Consider the following 22,292-nt stretch of genomic DNA (forward strand, 5'->3'; position numbering starts at 1 on the left):
GCCAAAGGATGGAGAGTTTGTAAAGTGCATGAGGTGCCTTTTGTTCAGTCAACTAGAAGTTTATTTTTGTGGCACAGTGTAGGAGGCAACTGCACTAAATTCAGCAAATGGAAACACTCCATTCCTCTGGGGGGGCACATGAAATGGAGCAGTGCGCCCTAGTCATTGATTGAGAAAGTTAATGAATTATCAGCTGACACTGTGATTAGTGTTATATAAAATGTCATAACTATGATTGACTTCTACAGCTGCAATAGCATGCCTAAGTGCTAGGCAGAAGATAGGGTCCCTTGAAATGAAACTGACAATTTACAATTGAAAAATAGAGGATGGGAAACAGTGACAAAATCACAGAGCAATGGAATTAGCACATAGCTGTTCTCTGTATTGGGCGTGACTTTCATTGACACTATCACACAGTGAACGTGTGTGTCAGGAGGAGAAAACCCCCTAGAATCCTTAGGAATGTGTTTTCTCTGTGGGCGTTCACTGCTAATACATCAGAAGCTTTCCTCACGCTATTCAGTGAATGAGAATTCATATCTGGGAACAGGTGGATCTAGTCCATAGATCTCTTTTCAGGGAAGGAGTGCCCTCTACTGTATGGCTTAAGCATTAGTCAGGCTCTGAATCTAGTACACACTTCAGATTCTGAGTATTCTCTAAAAAGAAAAGGAGGACCTGTGGCACCTTAGAGACTAACAAATTTATTTGAGCATAAGCTTTCATGAGCTACAGCTCCTTCAATGCATCCGATGAAGTGAGCTGTAGCTCACGAAAGCTTATGCTCAAATAAATATGGTAGTCTCTAAGGTGCCACAAGTCCTCCTTTTCTTTTTGCGGATACAGACTAACACGGCTGCTACTCTGAAACCTGAGTATTCTCTGTCACCATATAATAGACTTCTTGTTCTTGAAAACAGATAAGAGACAAAGGACTGCTATACAAAATTAAATTTTACTTTACTCTTCCTCTTTCTTTCTCTGCTGATACTTTAGGCATCTAGTGAGTAGAATAAAAAGAAGCAGCATTACACCAGATAAACTAAGTTCCAGTAGTTTATGCCACCTCAGTCATAATGCTTCAATTATTTCGAGTTCCTTACTCATAAGGAAAAGTTTCATAACTGCTCAGCCTGGAAATTGGCTGCTGCCTTCAGTAAATGTTCAGATTCTTGAGGTGATAGCAGATATGAAAACTATTTGCCTCTCAAGGTGGTTAGGCCCACTCTTGTGTCCTATCACCTCATTCGCCACTCTACCATCCCCTGCAACTGCCTCCTTCTCCAAAAACATCTCAGCACTTCCACTAGGCTGCCTCTAATGCATGGAACACCCCTCTGAGCTGCCCTCTCTTTCAAATCTCCCCTCGAGACCCACTTATGCTGTGATGCCTAATATGAAATCAGCCAGTTAATGACTCTAGATTGAGGGGCAGTTGGTTAGTTATAGATCTAGGGTGGAATTTTCAAAAATGTTCAGTGTTGGCCCAACTCTGTTCCCCCTAAAGTCAATGGGAGTTTCATGAGTGACCTCTGTGGGAGCAGAATTACATCAGAACTGAGTGTTTTTGAAAATCCTGTTCTTTGCTTTTTAAAAAGAGAATGCATATAGGTATATACAACTTAGCTATGCTTGATCGTTTTCCTTTCCCTACTCCTTTGCATCTTGACTTTTATCTTAGATTGTAAGTTCTTTGGCATAGGAGTCATGTTTTTGTTTATGTTCGTGCAGTGCCTAGCTGAATGGGATCCTTATTAGGGCCTCTGGGTGCTACTGAAATATAAGTATTAAAATCAGTCTACAGCTGAACAAGATGATGCATTTATAATAACAGCCATACAGGGTCAGACCAAATAGGTCCATCTAGCCCAGTATCCTGTCTTCTGACAGTGGCCAGTGCCAGGTGCCCCAGAGGCAATGAACAGAACAGGTAGTCATCAAGTGATCCATTCCCTGTCGTCCTTTCCCAGCTTCTGGCAAACAGAATGTTCCTTCTCTCACGGGCTGTGGGGCACTTTACAATGAAAATATATCAACATTTATTTTTAAGAGGAGTCAAACGAAGGTAAGAAGTTGTAGCATAAAGACAGGAAGGAAAATCAGAGAATTTAAAAAAATTGAGGCACCTACATTGCTGATGTCTGTCCTGCCCTCATAGGAAACTGGCATAATATATCCAAGAATAGCAAGCTGATCAAGACAGTCCTCCAGCACAGCACAGATTTGCACAGCTTCCAGAGGGGAGAATATTTCCATCTTTTTATTTGCCATGTTCTTGCTAAAAGGAACAAGCACAGCATGTGACGACAATGAGAGACAGCGTGGACTTCGTAACAGCAGTTTAAGTAATAGCAGATACTGAAATAGCTTTAAATCTGCAGCCTTTCATCTCTTTTCTATTTTTTGTATAGCCTATCCTGCACTCATTACCCCAGAAATCATGCTCCCCTAAGGGCTGCATTTGAACATAGTGGGAGCCTTAACTCACATTAACAAAATAGTTTCACAGCCACCCTCATCTTAGTTATGTTTGGGCAGCCTGAATCCTACAGCGCAATACTCCAAATTGGGTCAAGTGGCCTGGCCCCCCCAGCTCAGATTGGAGCATTTAGTGCTGAGATTTGTAGACTCCCCATCCATATTCAAAATGAAGGTGCCTGCTAGCTACGTTGAACTCCATAGCTGCACTTTTGCCAACTTATGCTTTAAACTGTTCCTCATCATTACCTGGAATATTTTTGGATCATCCCATTTACCTCAATACGAGCTGCTGGGAGCTCAGCACTTTTTGAAAATCAGGGCAAGAGCCTATGTATGGACTGAGGAAATTAACTTTCACCTCCTATTTTTGAAATCTTGAACAAGTTTATTTCAATTCAAATGGAAAAAGTATGTTCATATACAAATCAGCATTCCCATGCCACGTTTGCAAATCAAACAACACAGCATTAGACTACACTGAAGCTAAATGGAAATTGACCAGCCTATTTTCTTTGTCCAAGCTGAGCAAAATACATAAGTAAACATCACCATAAACAGTGAGAAAAGTATGTTAGTAGCTTGAAAAGTAGAGATTTCAGTTTTGACTTTGTCATCTAAACTGTAACATAGGTAAAGACATTTTTATTGTACATACACAGGATTTTTAATCACACTATCTCTTTTAACAATAAAACAGGAGGAATGTGTCTTAGATTTAGTTTTTTGCAGCCAGTGGGTTTTTTAAAAGGCAAAATAAACATGATTGTGCTGAGATTCTCATACAATTTAAACTATTAATTTGTGCAGGTTATTTTTAAAGAAAAAGGAACAAATGCCAGTCAAGATCTTATGCAAACTTTATTTTTGCTAAGTAAGTTTCCAGAATTATTATTTGGTATTTGAATAGAAGCTTCTGGTCCATGTTACAACCCTCTTTCCCACCCCCACAAACCCCCACCATGCATGCACACACACACAAAAGAGATTGTGTTTGTACAGCAACCTAGCACAATAGGACCCTGATTCTGATTGGGCCTTCTGGGTATTACAATAAAGTCTAATAATAGAAGTCTCCACTAGTCCTTCTCTGTCTGCTGTTGGACTTGGGCCATGTTTAAAATCTCTTGAACAAACACTCAAAGTCTGCAGAACATTATAATCCCAGTCTGCAAGCACACTCTGGAAATGGATCAGACCTGTGATTAATAGGGTTGAGGCACTGTTATGCTCTATGAATTCTAAAGAGGTTTAGATTCAGCCATACTCTGTATCTGCACTGCAGTTAGAGTGAGTTACTTTCTTCAGCAACTTCCTGACTTGAAGAAACTGTAATAATTTAATATTAGAATGTGAAATTAGTTTCAAATAGGCAGAAGATGAATATAATTTGTTAGCTCAGGCCTACCAGATTTTCAGCATCACAAAAGGTGGGGTGCAGTAAAAGGACCCTCTATTTTTAATTTGTCTGTTTCTTGACATTCTGTTTCATGGAGTATGTTCCTTGAAGATATTAATCCTTTCCAGGAGGTTTAACTAGCCCCTGATGGCATCTTCAGTTTGACTCTACAGAATCATAGAACTGCAGGGCTAGAAGGGACCTCAAGAGGTCATTTAGTCCATCTCCCAGTATTGATGCAGGACCAACAATATCTAGACCAGTGCTTCTCAAACTAGGGGCGCCGCTTGTTTAGAGAAAGCATCTGGCGGGCCACGCCGGTTTGTTTACCTGCTGCGTCTGCAGGTTCGGCCGATCTTGGCTCCCACTGGCCGTGGTTCGCCGTTCCAGGCCAATGGGGGCTGCAGAAAGCAGCACAGGCCAAGGGACGTGCTGGCTGCCCTTCCCGCAGGTAAACAAACCAGTGTGGCCCACCAGGGGCTTTCCTTGAACAAGTTTCCCTATTTTGAGAACCACTGATCTAGACCATCCTTGACAGGTGTTTGTCCAACATGTTCTTAAAAACCTCCAATGATGGGCATTCCACAACCTTCCTTGGAAGCCTATTCCAGAGCTTAACTTCCCTTAGAGTTAGAAAGTTGTTCCTAATATGTAACCTAAATATCCCTTGCTGCTCATTAAGTGGATGGCTTCTTATCCTACTTTCAGTGGACTTGGAGAACAATTGATCACAGTTCTCTTTATAACAATTCCTAATGTAGTTGAAGAGTTATCAGGTCCCCCTTTGGTCATCTTTTCTCAAGGCTAAACATCCAGTTTTTTTAACCTTTCTGCATAGGTCAGGTTTTCTAAACTTTTAAGCATTTTTGTTGCTCTCCTCTGGACTCTCTCTAGTTTTTCCACATTTTTCCTAAAGTGTGGTGCCCAGAACTGGACACGCTACTCTAGCTGAAGCCTTACCAATGCCGAGAAGAGTGAAACAATTCTCTCTCATGTCTTAGCACGCTCCTGTTTATACACTTGTAGTAGGCTATACCTTTCTAGCACCCCCTTGGGGAGAGGGTGGGCACTGCTGCTGCCTCTCAGTCTAGGCTCAGGCCTCCAGCTGTGCTGTTCAAGGCAAATTGCAGGGAAGAGGGGAGCTAAAGGAATCCAAACAAAAAGTCTGTTTGCTTCCACAGCCCACAAAAACCAGCGTCCTAGGCCTTTGGGAAGTCAAAGGAAAGTACCAGCCCTTCTCCTTTCTGAGAGGACCTGGGAAGCCAACCCATTTCCCCAGTCAGTTACCCCCGCTGCCAGGAAGCTCTGAGTTGCAGTCCTGCTTCTACAAAGTACCACCCTGCACTTTGTCTTTAGTGTTTTGACACAGCAGTGTCCTCATATGAAGCTCTGACCACCACCTTCTTCATTAATTTTTAGCCAAGTTTTGGTTTTTTAAATATCCTTCTACAGCAAGGCTTTTTTGCACTATTGCATTTCCCTGACATTCTCATTAGTCCCTGTAGGGAAAAATCTTTGATTCTGGGCTGACTCAATTTTTCATCCAGAAACTTACTTTCTATAGAATATTTTTCACAATGCCATACAACAGTGGTCACCATCCCGTAGATCGCAATCGACTGGTCGATCCTGGAGCCTCTGCCAGTCGATTGCGATCTCCGGCCACTAAAAGTCTGGCAGCATAGCAGGGCTAAGACAGGCTCACTGTCTACCCTGGCCATGCGCTGCTCCCGGAAGAGGTCAGCACGCCCCCAAGGTCCCGAAGGGGAGGGGCAGAGGTCTCCGTGCGCTGCTCCTGCCTGCAAGCATTGCCCCCCACAAGTCCCATTGGCTGGGAACAGGGAACTGCATGATGGGAGCTGCAGGGGTGGTGTTTGCAGGCAGGAGCAGCACACAGAGCTTCAGGGGCATGCATGCTAGTCACTTCTGAGAGTGGCGTGGGGCCGGGGCAGGCAGGGAGCCTGCCTTAGCCCCGCTGTGGCGCCGACGGGGAGCTGCCTGAAATAAGTGCCGCCTGGCGGGAGCCTGCACCCCAGCCCTAAGCCCCCTCCTAGAGCCAGCACCCCATACCCCCTTCTGTACCCCAATCCCCTGCCCAAGGCTGAGCCCAGAGCCCCCTCTCACACTCCGAACCCCTTGGCCCTAGCCCAGAGCCTGCACCCTCTCCCGAACCTCAACTCCCTGCCACAGCCCAGGGAAAGTGAGTGACGGTGGGGGAGAGTGAGTGACGGGGGGGATGGAGTGAGCAGGCCAGGGCTTCGGGGAAGGAATGGGGTAGATCCTGGGTTGCGCTTAAATTCAAAAAGCGATCTTGTGCATAAAAATATTGGAGACCACTGCCATAGAACATCATCAACAGGTTCCTTGGCTTTGCACACATTACACAGCCCATCTTTATTTCTTTTTAATACGTTTAACTTATTATTTAAGGCATAATGACCAGTTAGCCCTTTAAAAAGGACTATGTCATTTTTCCTAACATGACTGTGGAGCATGGTATTATCTTCAATTTTTGATCATACATTCTAAAACCTTAAGTCCTTTTTTTCCCCCTTAGTCCATAGTTCTTTCCATTCCTTCGCAAGCTCCTTTGTTACCACACTTTTGAATTCTTGTCTATTTAAAGGTATCTTAATATCTACCTCCTCATTTTTTCAGAGCTTGTTTTGCTGCTTTGTCAGCCCTCTCATGTCCAGATATTCCGATATATACCAGAATCCATGCTATTGTTACACAGATACCTGCTTGCATTATTTCTGTAGTTAGGAACATTATTTCACTTATGTCATTTCTGCTTTCCAAATTCCGATTGTCATAATGCCTGACAGGTTCAAGTGCAGGTCAGTCGCACATCTTTTACCCAGGTTAGTGCCAACATTATCCTTATTAGTTCAGCCATCAGTGTGGTCACATAATTCAACAGTCTTTTAGATTTCTGGATTCCAAAACTAAGAACACAGAAGGCTGTTCCCACTCTACTCGTGCTGTCATCTTCTGATCCATCTGTATAGACTTTGCAAAGCTGGTCCCATTTTTCATAAATAAATTCAGAAATGTTATTGGTCATAAGTGTTTTTTCCCTTCCCTTGTTTTTTCATGCAGTTCCAAATCCACAAATGGGGGAATAGCTGTTCAGCTGTGCTGCTGTAGTGCTTCAGGGTAGCCACTTACTAGAGACAGGAGAGGTTTTCCCATCACTGTAATAGTTAATCCACCTCCCCGAGACACTGTAGCTAGGTCGACAGAAGAAGTCTTCCGTCGACCTAGCGCTGTCTACACCAAGGATTAGGTTGAGGGTTAACTACTTTGTGGATTTTTCACACTGCTGAGCAATGTAGCTGGGTCAACTTAACTTTTTAGTGTAGATCTGGCCTAAGAGTTGTTTTTGAGACTGAACCTAAAGCTTGGCATCCATAGTCTAAAACTGATCTGATCAATGCTCTGTACATCATTATCATCATCAATACCTTCTTTATCTGCACCCCATTTGTTTCCAGCTACGCTTTTGAGTAAGTTCATCCTACTTTTACACTTTTGTATGATATTGTCTGTGACCTGTACAAGTTAATTTATTATCAAACACTACTCCTAGGACCACAACCTTTTGAACGATCTGAATTTTTTCACCGTAAAGAAATAAGTTCCAAACTTCTCTAATTTTCTTTCTGGTTAAAGGCATTCCCTTAATTTTTGCAAGTAAGAATTTAAATCCCCGATCATTTCCCCACTTAGAAATTCTTTGGAGTACCTCATTTGTCTTTTCCCATCTAATTTAAGTGTATTATGCTTAGTCTATATAGCACAGACATCTGCATGCTTTCTGGGAAGTCATTTATCATAAGGGAAAACAAAACAAGGCTGTAAATACGCCTTTGTGGAGTTCCATTTGTAAGCTTGTAGGTTTTTGATAAAGCTGTTCCCATTTTAACTAAAAAATGCCCTCCCTTATCCATCAAACCATTTCCCCTTTTATTCCAATTTTGGCTAGTTTATATAGGACGTCTTCCCTCTAGTATGCCAAATGCTTATTCAATGTCCAGGAAGACTGTTATCACAAAGTTCAAAGTCCTTATGTTTTTTTAAGCAGTTTCTAGTCTCACGATATGGTCAACTGTGCATCTTCCTTTTCTGAAACCACTTTGTACCTCAGTTAGACAGGAATATCATTTTTCTCCAAGTATTCCACTAGTCTTACATTTACACTTTTCCCCATGTTTTTACCCCACATGGGATGTGCGAGCAATAGGTTTATAAGCATCAGGTCTTGTATGTACCTTGCCTGGTTTCTTAACTGGCATCACCAACGCTTTTTTCTGTTCTACTGGCAGCAGTCCTTTTCCCCATATATTATTATCCACCCTACAGTGACCTGGCATCTTCCTTTTTAAAGAACCCACCCATATCTAGGCTTTGCAAGCCTCAGAGATGTACTTGGTTGAAGCAGATTGTGCCCCGAGAAGCTCTTTAATTATTTGCTGATGGGGGTGGGGACCTGTCTCACCACAACATCCCAGAATTATATTAACCTTTTTTGCAAGTGCAGCACATTGTTGGCTCATATTCAACTAGTGATTCACTAAAACCCCCAGATTATTTTCTGCAGAACTACTGCCTAGCTAGTAATTTCCCATTTTGTATCTGTGCATTTGATATTTCCTTCCAAAGTGAAGTACTTTGCACTTGTCTTTATTGAATTTCAGCTTCTTGGATTCAAACCAATTCACCGGTTTGTCAAGGTAGTTTTAAATTCTAATCCTGTCCTCCAAAGTACTTGCAACCCCTCACAGTTTGGTGTCATCTGCAAATTATATAAGCACACTCTCCACTCCATTATCCAAGTCATTAACGAAAACATTGACTAGTAAGAGACCCAGGGCTGACCCTTTTAGGACTCCACTAGATGTGCCCTCCCAGTTTGACAGTGAACCATTGATTACTCTTTGATCACAGCCTTTGAACCAGTTGTGCACTCACCTTATAGTAATTTCCTCTAGACCAGTGATTCTCAAAGCCAGTCTGTTGCTTTTTCAGGGAAAGTCCCTGGCAGGCCGGGCTGGTTTGTTTACCTGCCGCGTCCGCGGGTTTGGCCGATTGTGGCTTCCACTGGCCGCGGTTCACCACTCCAGGCCAATGGGGGCTGCAGAAAGCAGTGCGGGACAAGGGACGTGCTGGCCACTTCCTGCAGACCCCATTGGCCTAGAGCAGCAAACAGCGGCCAGTGGGAGCCGCGATCGGCCGAACCCGCGGACACGGCAGGTAAACAAACTGGCCCGGCCCATCAGGGGCTTTCCCTGAACAAGTGGCGGACCGGCTTTGAGAACTACTGCTCTAGACCAGTGGTTCCCAAACTGGGGTTCGTGAAATGTTACAGGGGGTTCTTGGGGAAAAAATTCCATAATGGTGGACAGCGCTGTCCCTAGGGACCCTGGGCAGTACGGGGCCAGCAGCCTGGAGCCCCTGGACATCCAAGAGCTAAGCAGATCAAAGCAAGCATATCTATCACACTGAGGAGATTTAAACTTCAAGACTCCTTAGAAGAAATGGAAAGGGAGGTGGATATGTTTTGCTGTTTTTAAAATTAAATAGGCAGCTAGTGTTGTTTTTAAAATTATGATGAAGAACAAGTTTAAGCTTTGTTGTAACGTGCATTGTTTGCCAGGACTGCGCAAGACCTGAACGACTGTGTAGGAGCAACTCTGAGTTGGCTTCTTAAATACCTTCATGCTGTTTCACATCTGATACTCCTTGATGAAACACAGGAGCCTTGTCTTATAACAGACTTATTCAAAGTGATACAAGCTATGAAAGTGAGATCTTGGAAGAGTGTTGCCGTTTTCATAATGTAATAAAAATACTGTAATGATAAATAATAATAAATAGTATATAATAAGCGTGTCATAAAAACAAATTTTATATTTGCAAGATCAATGCTTTTATAATTTATATTCAGGTAAATGAGAAAATCCCTGGAAATATTCATTTTTAGAAGGGGGTTCGTGAGACTTAACATTTTAGTGAAAGGGGTTCACAGGTTGTTAAAGTTTGGGAACCACTGCTCTAGACCATATTCCTCTAGTATGCTTATGAGAATATCATGTGGGATGTGTCAAAAGCCTTACTAAAATCAAGGTATGTCATGTCTACTGTTTACCCCCATCCACTAGGCCAGTAACCCTATCCAAGAATGAAATTAGGTTGGTTTGGCATTTGGCTATTATTTATTATCCTATTATTCTCTAGGTGCTTACAAACAGATTATTTAATAATTTGTTCCAGCATCTTTCCAGGTATCAACATTAGGCTGACTACTATATAATTCCCCAGGTCCTCTTTGTTCCCCTTTTTAAAGACAGGCACTATGTTTGCCCTTCTCCAATCCTCTGTACCTCATCCATCCTCCAGGAGATCTCAAAGATAATCACTAACGGTTCCAAGATTGTTTCAGCTTTGTCTCTTAAATGAACACTGTCAAAAGAAATCACATTTTAAAAAATGCCTTTACAACTGTTACTGATATGACCTAGATTGTTAAAACAAAGAATGTCAAAATACTTCCTACTTGTCAAAAAGAAAAGGAGTACTAGTGGCACCTTAGAGAGTAACCAATTTATTTTAGCATAAGCTTTTGTGTGCGACAGCTCACAAGCTTATGCTCAAATAAATTAGTTAGTCTCTAAGGTGCCACTAGTACTCCTTTTCTTTTTGCGAATACAGACTAACACGGCTGCTACTCTGATTCCTACTTGTCATCATTAATGATGTTTGTTTATTCTGTTCATTTAACTCTGACAGTGAAATTAGTCTAGTAAATCAAGTTAGTGTAAAAAAAATTTTTTTTTCTTATACTCAGAAACTAGTAATCCAAGGAAGAAGTGGAAAATACAAGTCCCTCTGACTGAATTTTGCTTGTTATAAATGCCTTAGATAGTTTCCCTTTGGATTAACGTGCACTAGTACAATGTTGTGGTAGAGATATGTTTTAAATTAAAAATGTGTTTTATTCATATTGACATTTTTTAAACAACCGAAATTTTGGGTCTAAACTACATGAGACGAGTCCCTTTGCATCTGGTTTATATAAAGTGTGCAGCCACAAAGATGACAATACGGTTCAAAAGATTCTCTGTGAAAGAGCTGTGACAGATTATTATGCCAGCAATTTTAAAAGAAGAATAAAATAGTTGAAGGTTCTTGTAGGAAAAACTGACTTCTTTTGATACAAAGGCAGAATTTAATAGCTTCACCTCCTCCCCATCAGCAACTTCTATCCAGGAGATAATTAATTCAAGATATTAATGCCTTTTAAGAAAACTTAAAGCTGGAATGTAATGTTTCTCTAAAGCCTAATGTTGTCTTAGTTCCTCCTGTATGCTTCCTCGTATATCCATATACTCAGCAGATGTTGGTGCCAAACCAGTAAGCTCTGCCAGGGTTTATGTTCTATTATAGATGTAGAGGAAACCACTGTCTGGTGTACTGAGAAATATTACAAATAAGGAGCTCCTCTAGTTGAAGTCAACTTTTAAAGCTATACACACAGAAAAGACAATCCTGATTCAGTCACTGGCATCAACACTAATTATTGTACTCAACCGAACTCCTTGATCAAATTTTAATTACAAGAAAAGACAAGGTATGTGAAGAGACTCAGAGCTTCCCCCAAGATTTTGGGGTGATGAGCAAACTATCATATGCTCTCCCTTCTGTCCTAAAGGGAGGGGAAGTTTGGAAATAATTTAAAAAAAACAATATAAATGGTTTGGCCCGGTACCCCTTTGGGGATTACAGCCCACACATTGCTAGGTGAGAGCCTTGTAGTCATGTCTTTCTCCATCCTGCCACCTGGTAGATTGATACAGCTGCAGGGGTGGGAAACTCAGGAAACACCTTGCATCACTCTGAAATGCTCCTTTCAGCCGATTAAGAAGTGATGATAATCATGGGTACCAGTGAGGAAATTCAAAGCAGGGGCTGCCACTTGACCCCTAATTCACTGTGTTTTGCCAGCATATTGGCAGAGTCAGACTGGTGAGTTCACATAGCAGCTGAGGCTTAAATAAGAAAAGCCCTCGCTTTTATTGGACAATGGCTGTACAGAACCCTGACTAGCACTACAAATGTCAGAAAGCAAGTTGCTGATTTTAAAAAATAAATATTGATACATGGCTGGAGGGGATGAGAACCTAGTGGAATTGAGTGGGGGGAGCATGGAAGAGCCCCCTTTGCAGAAGTTCCTACATAGAGTTTAGCCTGCATAGCATAGGTGAAGACAGGACTTCAGGGACATCCACTCTCTGTGGCACCAATCCCCTTGGAAACCTGTGGGATTTTTCAGGTAAGTTAAGTTTGTCAAGGCAGGGATCACATCCTTTGGCTGTACAGAGAGGAATCTAGCATGCTTTTTGGTGCTGTTAAAATAAGAATAATTAATACAAATTCCTTCAGCATTAACTTCCTTGCTCCATCTCTAATATAGAACCCTGTGAAGGGAATCCAGGAGCAGCAGCTGACCTGGAGTTCAGTGGCTGCGAACTCTTGCAGGAATCATATTATCAGGGCATGCTAACACAGAGGCAAGCATTTTCAGCATAGTTGGACCTCACCACACTGGATCCTCTCCAAGATCCAGTGGTTCTAGGGCTCAGCCTACTGATGCTGACAAAATAAGTAGGATTTGGCAAAGGGAACATCACTGATTTTCATGTTCCCTATGTGGGAGCAGTTGTGAACACAGTCAAAGCTGGCAAATGTGCTCTACAGTACATCATATTATCAGATGCCTGAAACAGTTCCTCCAGTGCTTTTTTTTAAAATGTCATTAATAGTGCTAAATCTTGCAAAGTGCTGAGTGTTTAAGTACTTTACTGCATCAAAGCCAGAGGGCTCAGCACCTTCTCAGATTGAACCCTCAGCCCCCAGGAGTGAGGGGTCTATCATAGAGTTGGTTAACATTTTCAAAGCATGTGAGCTACTTGGGAGCCTAAATCAAATTTTCAAAAGTGACTTAGTCACTTAGGAGCCAAACTTTCAGCAAAAGTCACTTCTGAAAATGGAGTTTAGGCTGCTAAGTCACTTATGGCACTTTTCAAAATTTTACACTAATTCATAATTTTACACTAATACAATAGCATTAGCTGCATGGGGGAAATGATAGATGTCAGAGACAAGGCCCTGATTCTAGAAAACAGCTAAGCACATGCTTAAGTCCATTCCTATTCAGGAAAACACTTAAGAATGTGCTTTTGTTCCAATAAGAAAAGGAGTACTTGTGGCACCTTAGAGACTAACCAATTTATTTGAGTATGAGCTTTCGTGAGCTACAGCTCACTTCATCCGCTGATTTTCTTTTTGCGAATACAGACTAACACGGCTGTTACTCTGAAACCTTTTGTTCCAATGAATCCCCAATCCTCAATCCAGATCTAAACAAAGGATTAAAAGTAAATTTTAAAGTTATTTACTATTACAGTCGCATTGAAGAAGCACCAGGGGCTGTCCCAGTGCATAGGAAGACACAGTCTCTTCTCCAAAGAGCTCACTGCCAAAAAAAAAGACCAAACACAGAGGTAGGGCTGCGGGCACAACACACAAGCAGAGTGATCAGCGTGATGGCTCATGCACATCTTATTGCACTTGTTTGTATTACACCCCCCAGCTGCCCCTCAACCCAGCCACTGTTAGTTGCTTCTCTTCGCTGGGTTAAAGGCCCCTTTTTAAAACCGGCTAGTTGGGGTTTAATCCTCCGCGGTTGCCCGTTTGTCCATCGTAACCGTGGCCTGCCCGCGACTGGGACTGCCTCGGCTCGGCTGCTCTTTGGCCCCTTTCCAGTTCATTCCATTACTGGTGCCTGGTTTCTGTATGTTTTTAACCCATCCCCGAGGTTTCCAGGCTGTGTTTAACGGCGGGGGAGTGGGAGTTGCACCCACCATGGCCGTGGCATGGGCAGCCCCAGGGCGGGGGAGAAACGACTGCCCGCGTGGGCACTCAACAGGAGGGGTCGGCTTGGCTGGTCTGAGCATGAGGTCTACAGGCCTTTGTGCTCCTGGGGCCAGGGGCAGCATGGGGGACCCCATACCCCCACCCCCCGCAAGGGGCTTCGACATGCTCCCGGTGGGCTGCCCGCTCTCTAGCTCCAGGGGCCCACTGCCCTCCACCCGGGGGGGCCCTGCACTGGGATGCTCTCTCCCCTCCCCCCACTGGGGGGGTCTATTATCAGCGACAACCAGGAGAGACTCACACAGAGGCCTCAGGCTGGACAGAGCTGGTCTCCATAGCAACCACCAAACTCAGGGGGCCTATCCTCCAGATTGGTTTTTAGCGGGTGCCTGTCAGGCATAGCCACTCAACCACGCCCTCGCAGGGTTTTTGCCTATGGAGAAAGGGGCAGAGAGGGATGGAGGGGCCGTCGCTGGAGTCTAGTCACCCTTCCACCGAGCGTTTTCTAGTCAGGCAGTATTAGGGTCACCTAAAGGGTCCTTGCGATTTCATATTCCGGCGTGCTTTGCGGCCGCTCTCCCTTTCGCCGCCATCTTGGGTCGGAGGCGCGGGGGTGAGTCCGGGAGCGGAGGTCCCGCGGCTGGTGAAGCGGCCTTCTCCCTCCACCATGGGGCGGGGGCAGGTGCGGCGGGGGCCGGGCTGTGGAGCGGGGGGCGCGTGGAGCGGGCAGGCGGCGGGATGAAGCCGATGCGGGGCGGATGGTGCTAGGCCCTGGGCTGAGCCGGCTCCGAACCCGGCGCCTCCCGGTTCTGACTCGCCCGAGAGGGGCCCGGGGGGCTTGACTGGACATCGCGGGGCTGCTGCCCTGATAAGGCCCGCGGGGTGGGGGCCTGGCCTGGCTAACGTGGGCGGCCGGTGCAGAGCTGGGTTCCCCCCTCAGCTGGCCGGGCTCTAGCTGGGGGCCCCTGGTGCTGCTCCCCTCTCCAGCCGCCTAGTGGGGGAGCCTGGGATCCCGTGGGACGTGCTGGCCGCCGCGGGGCGGGGGGGTCGTACAGCCGCTTGGTGCTAAATTCCCGAGTGTGGCGGCTAAAGTCTTTTTGTGCTTCGCAGGCCTGCTGGGAGCAGGACTTCAGGACGACACCATGTCTGGAAGGTGAGCGATGGGCTCTGAAAACTTCCTTTATTGTCGCTGGACACGTTACACTGGCTGGGGTGGCGGGCTTCATAAATCACACACATTTCCTCTCCCTAGCCCCATCTCAGCTGTAGAACGTGTTGTGTTAAACCTAACTAAGCTCTGACTCTCCGTTGTGATGTGGTTGTCATGACCGATACTATTCTTCCCGTCCCAAACATCTGTCAGCTAGAAAATCTTGCCCTGCCTGTTACACTGCACAGTTGTGTCTGGATCAGTATGTTCTTAGACATCTTGACGCTTATCCCACGCTGCTGCACAGCGCACTGCAGTTCGCAGAGTGCTCTGCACAGACCAAGGAAGAAGGACTGGATAATTAGGTCACACGGACATAGTAACTGGGCCTGTCTGTGCGTCAAGAGTTGTTAGAATCTGATTGCAACCTACTGATGTGCTACAGTTGGAAGCTACTTGTCTTGTTCATGGATGCAAACTGCATATGCAATTACCTGTGTTACAGTTTGGTTATGAAGTTAAGTGTAGCCTGGACAGATCTCTACTGTAAAAGTAACTATGTTAAGAAACCCCTTTATAGTATAATTGCTTAAACATAGTTTCTCAACATAAAACCGACCATACTGGATCAGACCAATGGTCTGTCTAGCCCAGTATCCTGTCTTTTGACAGTGGCCAATACAAGGGCTTCAGAAGGAATGAACAGAACAGGTAATCATCAAGTGATCCATCCTGTGTCTCCCATTCCCAGCTTGTGGCAAACAGACTGGACACTTCAGAGCATGGTTTTGCATCCTGGCCCGTCTTGGCTAATAGCCATTGATGGACCTATCCTCCATGAACTTAGGTAGTTCTTTTTTTGAGACCCTGTTATAAATCTTGGCCTTTACAACATCCTCTGGCAAAGAGTTCCACAGGTTGTGTAAAGAAATACTTCCTTTTGTTTGTTTTAAACTTGCTACCTATTAATTTCATTTGGTGACCCCTAGCTCTTGTGTCATGAGGAGGCGTAAATAACGCTTTCTTATTTAATTTTTCCACACCAATCACAAATTTATAGACCTCTATCATATCCCCCCCCTTAGTCATCTCTTTTCCAAGCTGAAAAATCCTGTTTTGTTAATCTCTCCTCATATTGGTTAGTCTCTAAGGTGCCACAAGTACTCCTTTTCTCCTCATATGGAAGCTGTTCCATCCCCCAATCATTTTTGTTGCCTTTTTCTGTACATTTTCCAATTCCAATATATACACCTTTTGAGATGGGGTGACCAGATCTGCACACAGCATTCAAGATGTGGGCTTATCATGGTTTTATATAGAGGAAATGTGATATTTTGTGTCTTACTATCTGTCCCTTTCCTAATGATTCCCAACATTTTGCTTTTTTGACTGCTGCTGCACATTGAGTGGATGTTTTCAGAGAACTATCCACAATGACTCCAAGATCTATTCCTTGAGTGGTTCCAGCAAATTTTGACCCCATCTTATATGTATAGTTGGGGTTATGTTTTCCAATGTGTATTATTGCATTTATCAACATTGAAGACCTTAAACATATTTTAAGTGTCCTGAATTGTGCTAAAGACTTGGACTGGTCACAGCGGACATGATTATGTTTTCTCCCACCCATTGACGCTGGGATGCAGTTATGATTTAACCATGTTGAAAGAGAACATTTTAACTAAGTTGTTTGACATGGTGACTTTTGTGGGATAGCAGGCCCCAAGTTCTTAATCTATTTCACCATGTATGGAATATACTATCTATCCCTTTGGGATCTTGCGACAAGTGTTTGTGTGTTTAAAAAAATGAAAATAACGTTTTTTTAGAAATGGTTCTAGTATAAAAAAGGAAGGAAGGAGAAGGCTAGTGCAGGATTTTTATAATTGATGTCTTGTGCTAAAGAAGCTGCACTTTGTGAATGTGGGGGTATTTGCTCAAGTGAAGCACTGTTCCTTTTTCCCCTGTATGCTTTCTACTAGCATGATATCTAATTATTTCAGAAAGTTTTGTTCAGAAAACGTATTCACGTGCAGTACGCTTTAGTGGTTGGCGATTCATTAATATGCTCAATATTTCCTAGACTGTGGTCCAAAGCCATTTTTGCTGGCTATAAGCGTGGCCTCCGAAATCAGAGGGAGCACACTGCCCTTCTGAAAATTGATGGAGTTTATGCCCGTGATGAGACTGAATTCTACTTGGGCAAGAGATGCGCCTATGTATACAAAGCTAAAAAGTAAGTAGCTGAACTCCTTGTTGTTATGCCAAATAGGACTTGTAAAAATTGTCGTAAAAATTGATCAGGCCACAATAAATGTATTTGCATACCTGTTGCCATGATAATGGTGAAACAAACAAAATGGCCAAGTAGAATCGTGCAAGACAGGGTTAAGTTTTGGGGATTTAGTTTTTGCTTTCACAATTCTAGGTACCAAATTAATTCAGTTATTAAATGATAATGTGTTAAACATCAGTATGATTGCTCTTGTAGAAATGCTGGGTTAGAAGACTAATGGTTCTGGTAAGAGTGATGGGTTGGACATGAGTCTTCTCGCCTCCAGGATACTGGTGTGAACTGAAGTCAAGTCAGTAATGGACTGGACTGAAGTGTCCTTCACTGTTGTACTTCAGTGCTTTAAGTGACAGAATTAATATCATCCCCTTCAGTGAGGGTTTGCTTTGTAACCTGAAGGGATTTAATCAATCCTCATCTGCTTCTGGGAGTGCATATAACTGATCACCATCATTGCTGCTGCTGTTACTATGCTGATGGATGCCCCAGAAGTACTGTAGGTTTGATACATTTGTGGTTATTCCCTTCTCTACTTGCATAGCAGGTTGAATTTTTCTATTGATGTGGACCTTGATGCAGATATCTGTGCCTTTGTTACTTCCTGATTAGATTACTTTAAGGCAGTGATTTTCATCCTGTGCTCGAACCCCTGAGGGTCTGCAGACTATGTATGAGGGGTCCACAAAAAGGTGTTACCATAGAACTGTGGTTTTCAATCTGTGGTCCCACGGACCCCTGGGAGTCCACAGACTATGTCTAAGATTTCCAAAGGGGTCTACACCTCCATTTGCAATTTTTTAGGGGGGTCCATAAATGAAAAAAGGTTGAAACCACTGGTTTAAGGGACAGCTAGTGCAGAATGTGGTTTCCCATTTAGAATCTTTCATACAGCGAGTGCTTTTTCCCTGTGCTCCAGAGACCATTCTGGCTTTTATTATGTTTCTGGGTGCAATTCAAGGTTCTGATTTGGACCTGGACATCTTAGAAACCTCTCCTTTTCCTCTACAGTTAAAGTCACAGGAGTCACTCAAACTGATAACTTCTACATTAATACATCTAAAAGGACTGAGGGAATCAGGGCATGCTTAGTGGGAAGCCTTCTTCTCCCCTTTGATAGTTTGCCAGACACAGTGAAGCATTTCTCTTCTTGTGTTTTAACAGAAGTGGGTTGGACCGTGTGAGGGTTTTGATTTTTCTTGCAGGTGGTCTGGGGATAGGTTAGAGTCTTATTACATGATGTGAATTGTAATTACCATTGCATATGGCTTTAAGCTGTGCTCCCAGTGGATTAGATTGTTAATATGTGAATTTAAAGCTAGTGAACGCTAAGATTATTGACAGCAGCCGTGTTAGTCTGTATCTGCAAAAAGAAAAGGAGCACCTTAGAGACTAACCCATTTATTTGAGCATAACCTTTTGTGGGCTAAAACCCACTTCATCGGATGCATGCAGTGGAAAATACAGTAGGAAGATAGATATATATATATACACACACAGAGAACATGAAACAATGGGTGTTGTTGTACACACTAACGAAAGTGATCAGTTAAGGTGAGCTATTACTAGCAGGAGAGGAAAAAAACCTTTTGTAGTGATAATCAAGAATTCTAATGTGTAATATTGTTTGCGTGAATATATATTATAGTTATTTGCAAATCATCCAGTAAATCACTAGGCCTAATACTTTCCCCAGTTAGTACCAGTACTGGAAATAGATACAGTGTTTGGAATGGATCAGAGGGGAGTGACTGAAGCCTGCAAATCCCAGACATAGCAGTTCTGAAAGGTAAATCTAAGATAGGAGGCTAATCTACACACAAAACTTGCACTGGTTTAACTAATTGATTTAGTTTAAACTGGTGTAAATCTCTGTGTGGACACAACAAGTTTGCCAACTGGCTTATATCTATTTAGTTTGATTTAATTCTGTAAATTACTGACTTAATATAAGCCAGGTAGAATACTGTTGCTTGAAGGATGTTTTGTAAAGGGACACTGTTAGATTCACCCACAACTTGATGGGGCAAATGTACAGACATGTTTTCGTGCTTTTATATTTGGGTTTAAACCCATTGCCCTACTGTATTTGCAATCCAAACATCACCACCTCATGTTAATGAGATCACCAAAAAATCTCTTCAAAATGTGCATTTCTCCCAGCTTGGATGAAAGCAAATCTGCATTATGAGTGACCAAATAAATGTTTCTAAACTTTGAGTTTGACCATTCCAAGGGAGCCATGACAATAGAGGGAATGAAACTTCTTTTAAAAGATGATGGTTTTAACCTGCCACTGTTGCTTTAAGTAGACCGTCACTTGGTTTGGGGTGGAATGCCCAGGAGTTAACAGTCTTCTGTTTGTTAGCAATACCGTGACTCCTGGTGGGAAGCCCAACAGAACACGAGTGATCTGGGGGAAAGTAACACGTGCCCATGGAAACAGTGGCATGGTTCGTGCCAAGTTCCGGTCCAACCTTCCTGCCAAGGCCATTGGGCACAGAATCAGAGTGGTGAGTAGTTTTTCCTAACAGCTTTGAACCTATAGTGATGATTTTATTTTAACTAAATTATACCTTTTGGGATATAAGATTTTCAAAGAACACTGAGAAAATGTTACATTGGTGGAGGGGAAATATACAAAAATTCCCTTTCCCCTGTTTCCAGTGTGCATCTTCCACAGGGCCTGTCATAGGTGCATGTTGGGACCTGTATTCTGGCAATGGGAAAGGTTTAACTTCACTGTAATCACCCCTCAAAGATTATTTACTCTTGCTTTCTTTTCCCTCTCCCTCAAACTTTGTATAGCTAATTCTTTCTTCTCCTCTCTCCCCGAGTCTCCTGGTCCACTCTCCCTTTTATTTGGGTCAGGGTGTTCTGGGGTCTTTATTTTTCTTTCCCTTATCTTCCCCAAATGCCCTCACCGTATCAGCCCTGCTTCTGGCTGAGGACTAAATGAATCTCTCCCAAGTCCAGTCATGGACCCAAAATTCACATGTGCTGTTACCTATGCACCTCCAGGATAACCTCCTCCTTGGCTGGCTGTCTCTCACCACTCAAACTGTTGCTCCTGTACACACTGTCATCCTAATGATATTGTCAAAAACAGTATCAGAGTGAGATGTGACCCTGCTCAGCTTTCGTTATCCTGTAGAAGAACCACTGTAGGAGGAGCACAAGTACTATCCTTCATTGCAGCTGGGCAAAAGAGAGCAGTTATCCTCTCATTCCCCCAGCTAGGTTCGAAGATTGTGCATGGGCTACCCCTGCAAAGAGCACTTGCCAAAGACTGAGCCATGTTCTGTGCTCTTTCATTCTTCCATGTAGAACAGGGGTGGGCAAACTACAGCCCACGGGCCAAATCCGGCCCGCCAGCCATTTTAATTCAGCCCTTGAGCTCCCACTGGGTAGCAGGGTCTGGGACTTGCCCTGCTCCAGCACTCCAGCCAGGGAGCAGGGTCAGAGGCTGCTCCACATGGCTCCCGGAAGCAGCGGCATTGCCTACCTCCAGCCTTTACCCTTAGGGGCAGCCATGGGCTTACAAGCTGCCCCCCACCCCAAGTGCTGCCCTGCAGTTCCCATTGGCCAGGAACCACAGCCAATGGGAGCTGCAGGGGTGGTGCCTGCGGATGGGGCAGCGCTTCCACCTAGAAGTCAGAGAAGGGACATGCCGCCACTTCCGGAAGCCACTTGAGGTAAGCACTGCTTGGAGCCTGCACCCCTGAGCCTCTTCCCACTCCCCAGCCCTGATCCCCCTCCAGAGCACCCTACTGCACCCCAAACCCCTCATCCCCAGCCCCCCCCCAGAGCCTGCACCCCCAGCTGGAGCCTGCACCCCTTCCCATTCACCCTCCCCAGCTCAGAGCACCCTCCTGCACCCTGAACTCCTCATTTCTGGCCCCACTCCGGAGCCCGCACCCCCAGCCAGAGCCCTCACCCCCTCCCACACCCCAGCCCCAATTTCGTGAGCATTCATGGCCCGCCATACAATTTTTATTCCCAGATGTGGCCCTCGGGCTAAAACGTTTGCCCACCCCTGATGTGGAATCATCACTACTTCAGGAAATGTAGGGCTGGAAGGAATCTTGAGAGGTCATCTAGTTCAGCCCCCTGCTCTGGCAGAACCAAGAGAATCTAGACCATTCCTAACAGGTGAAAACCTGTTCTTAAAAGCCTCCAATGGTGCGGCTTCCACATCCTGCCTTGTAAACCTATTCTGGAGCTTATCTACCATTATAGTTAGATCTTGGAGTCACCTGCAAATTATATAAGCATATTTATTTGGGTAATCTATTATCCAAATCATTAATGAAAATATTGACTAGTACCAGGCCCCTGCGTGACCCCACCCCCAAATACCACCTCCCTGTTTGGTAATGAACCATTGGTAACTACTCTTTGAGAATGGTCTCAGCCAGTTGTGCACCAGCTTACAGTAATTTTGTATAGACCTCATTTTTCTCCTTTGCTAATGAGAATGTCAGGTGGCACCGTATCAGAAGCCCTACTAAAATCAAGATAGCACACCTACCGCTTCCCTCCATCCACTAGACCAGTAACCTGTCAAAGAATTCTCTGTGCAGACTCCTAGCTATCTGCATAGGTATTTAGAGAATGATTAATTAGAAATGTGTGTTAACATTTTAGTTTAGTAACAAGATCTAACCTGATGTTTTTGTTTTTCAGATGCTGTATCCATCTAGGATCTAAATTTTTACTAAAAATAAAATTCAGAAATTGTTCCTTTTTGTATATTTTGTTTTTAATGATTTCTTATGACCTTCAGCTGGTGTGGGGGATAACTAGTTCACTTTCAGTTGTTTCTACAAGTGTTACATAATCCACAAAACAGGACAATGGCCTAGTAATAGCAGATGATAAAGGGAGGAATTGGATTTGTTACTGACCAAAGCATCAAAAGAGAAAATTACCTCTTAAATGAAAATAGATCACAATGAATGGCTGTTATCTACCTGTGGCTTTTTTCCTGTAACTCCCATCATGGTATCTAAGTGCTCTTCAATAAAAGTTTAACA

At 43.8% G+C, this 22,292-nt stretch overlaps 2 protein-coding genes across 4 annotated transcripts in view; one reads left to right on the forward strand and one right to left on the reverse strand.

Annotated features, from left to right (window-relative positions):
* DRC9 (dynein regulatory complex subunit 9) overlaps nt 1-14,288 on the reverse strand; it is a 36,427-nt gene extending 22,139 nt beyond the window's left edge. Inside the window, exons 1-2 of the mRNA XM_077826158.1 lie at nt 14,118-14,288; nt 2,134-2,281 (exon numbers count right to left, since the gene is read on the reverse strand). Coding sequence (XP_077682284.1) covers nt 2,134-2,281; nt 14,118-14,152 — 183 coding nt within the window. The 5' untranslated portion in view covers nt 14,153-14,288. The remainder of the gene's footprint in view (nt 1-2,133; nt 2,282-14,117) is intronic.
* Nucleotides 14,289-14,321: 33 nt separating this feature from the next.
* On the forward strand, nt 14,322-21,998 carry LOC144270002 (large ribosomal subunit protein eL33). 3 transcript variants are annotated; one of them, XM_077826159.1, is made up of 5 exons: nt 14,322-14,429; nt 14,927-14,969; nt 17,050-17,202; nt 19,625-19,769; nt 20,781-21,998. In XM_077826159.1, the coding sequence occupies exons 2-5, from the start codon at nt 14,959-14,961 to the stop codon at nt 20,979-20,981; spliced, it is 510 nt and encodes a 169-aa protein (XP_077682285.1). In that variant the 5' UTR covers nt 14,322-14,429; nt 14,927-14,958; the 3' UTR covers nt 20,982-21,998. The 3 variants fall into 3 exon arrangements, with proteins under 3 accessions (XP_077682285.1, XP_077682286.1, XP_077682287.1); XM_077826160.1 differs by having other exon boundaries at nt 21,943-21,998; XM_077826161.1 differs by having other exon boundaries at nt 14,384-14,498.
* The last annotated feature ends 294 nt before the right edge of the window (nt 21,999-22,292 follow it).

This window comes from Eretmochelys imbricata, chromosome 9, assembly GCF_965152235.1.
Source record: "Eretmochelys imbricata isolate rEreImb1 chromosome 9, rEreImb1.hap1, whole genome shotgun sequence".
NCBI lineage: Eukaryota > Metazoa > Chordata > Testudines > Cheloniidae > Eretmochelys > Eretmochelys imbricata.

Bases quoted from the DNA above. Each gene is read 5' to 3' on its own strand.
- LOC144270002 (XM_077826159.1), top strand. The intron at 17,203-19,624 runs GTAAGTAGCTGA...TCTGTTTGTTAG, and splicing joins TATGTATACAAAGCTAAAAA to CAATACCGTGACTCCTGGTG. The intron at 19,770-20,780 runs GTGAGTAGTTTT...CTTTACCCTTAG, and splicing joins TTGGGCACAGAATCAGAGTG to GGGCAGCCATGGGCTTACAA.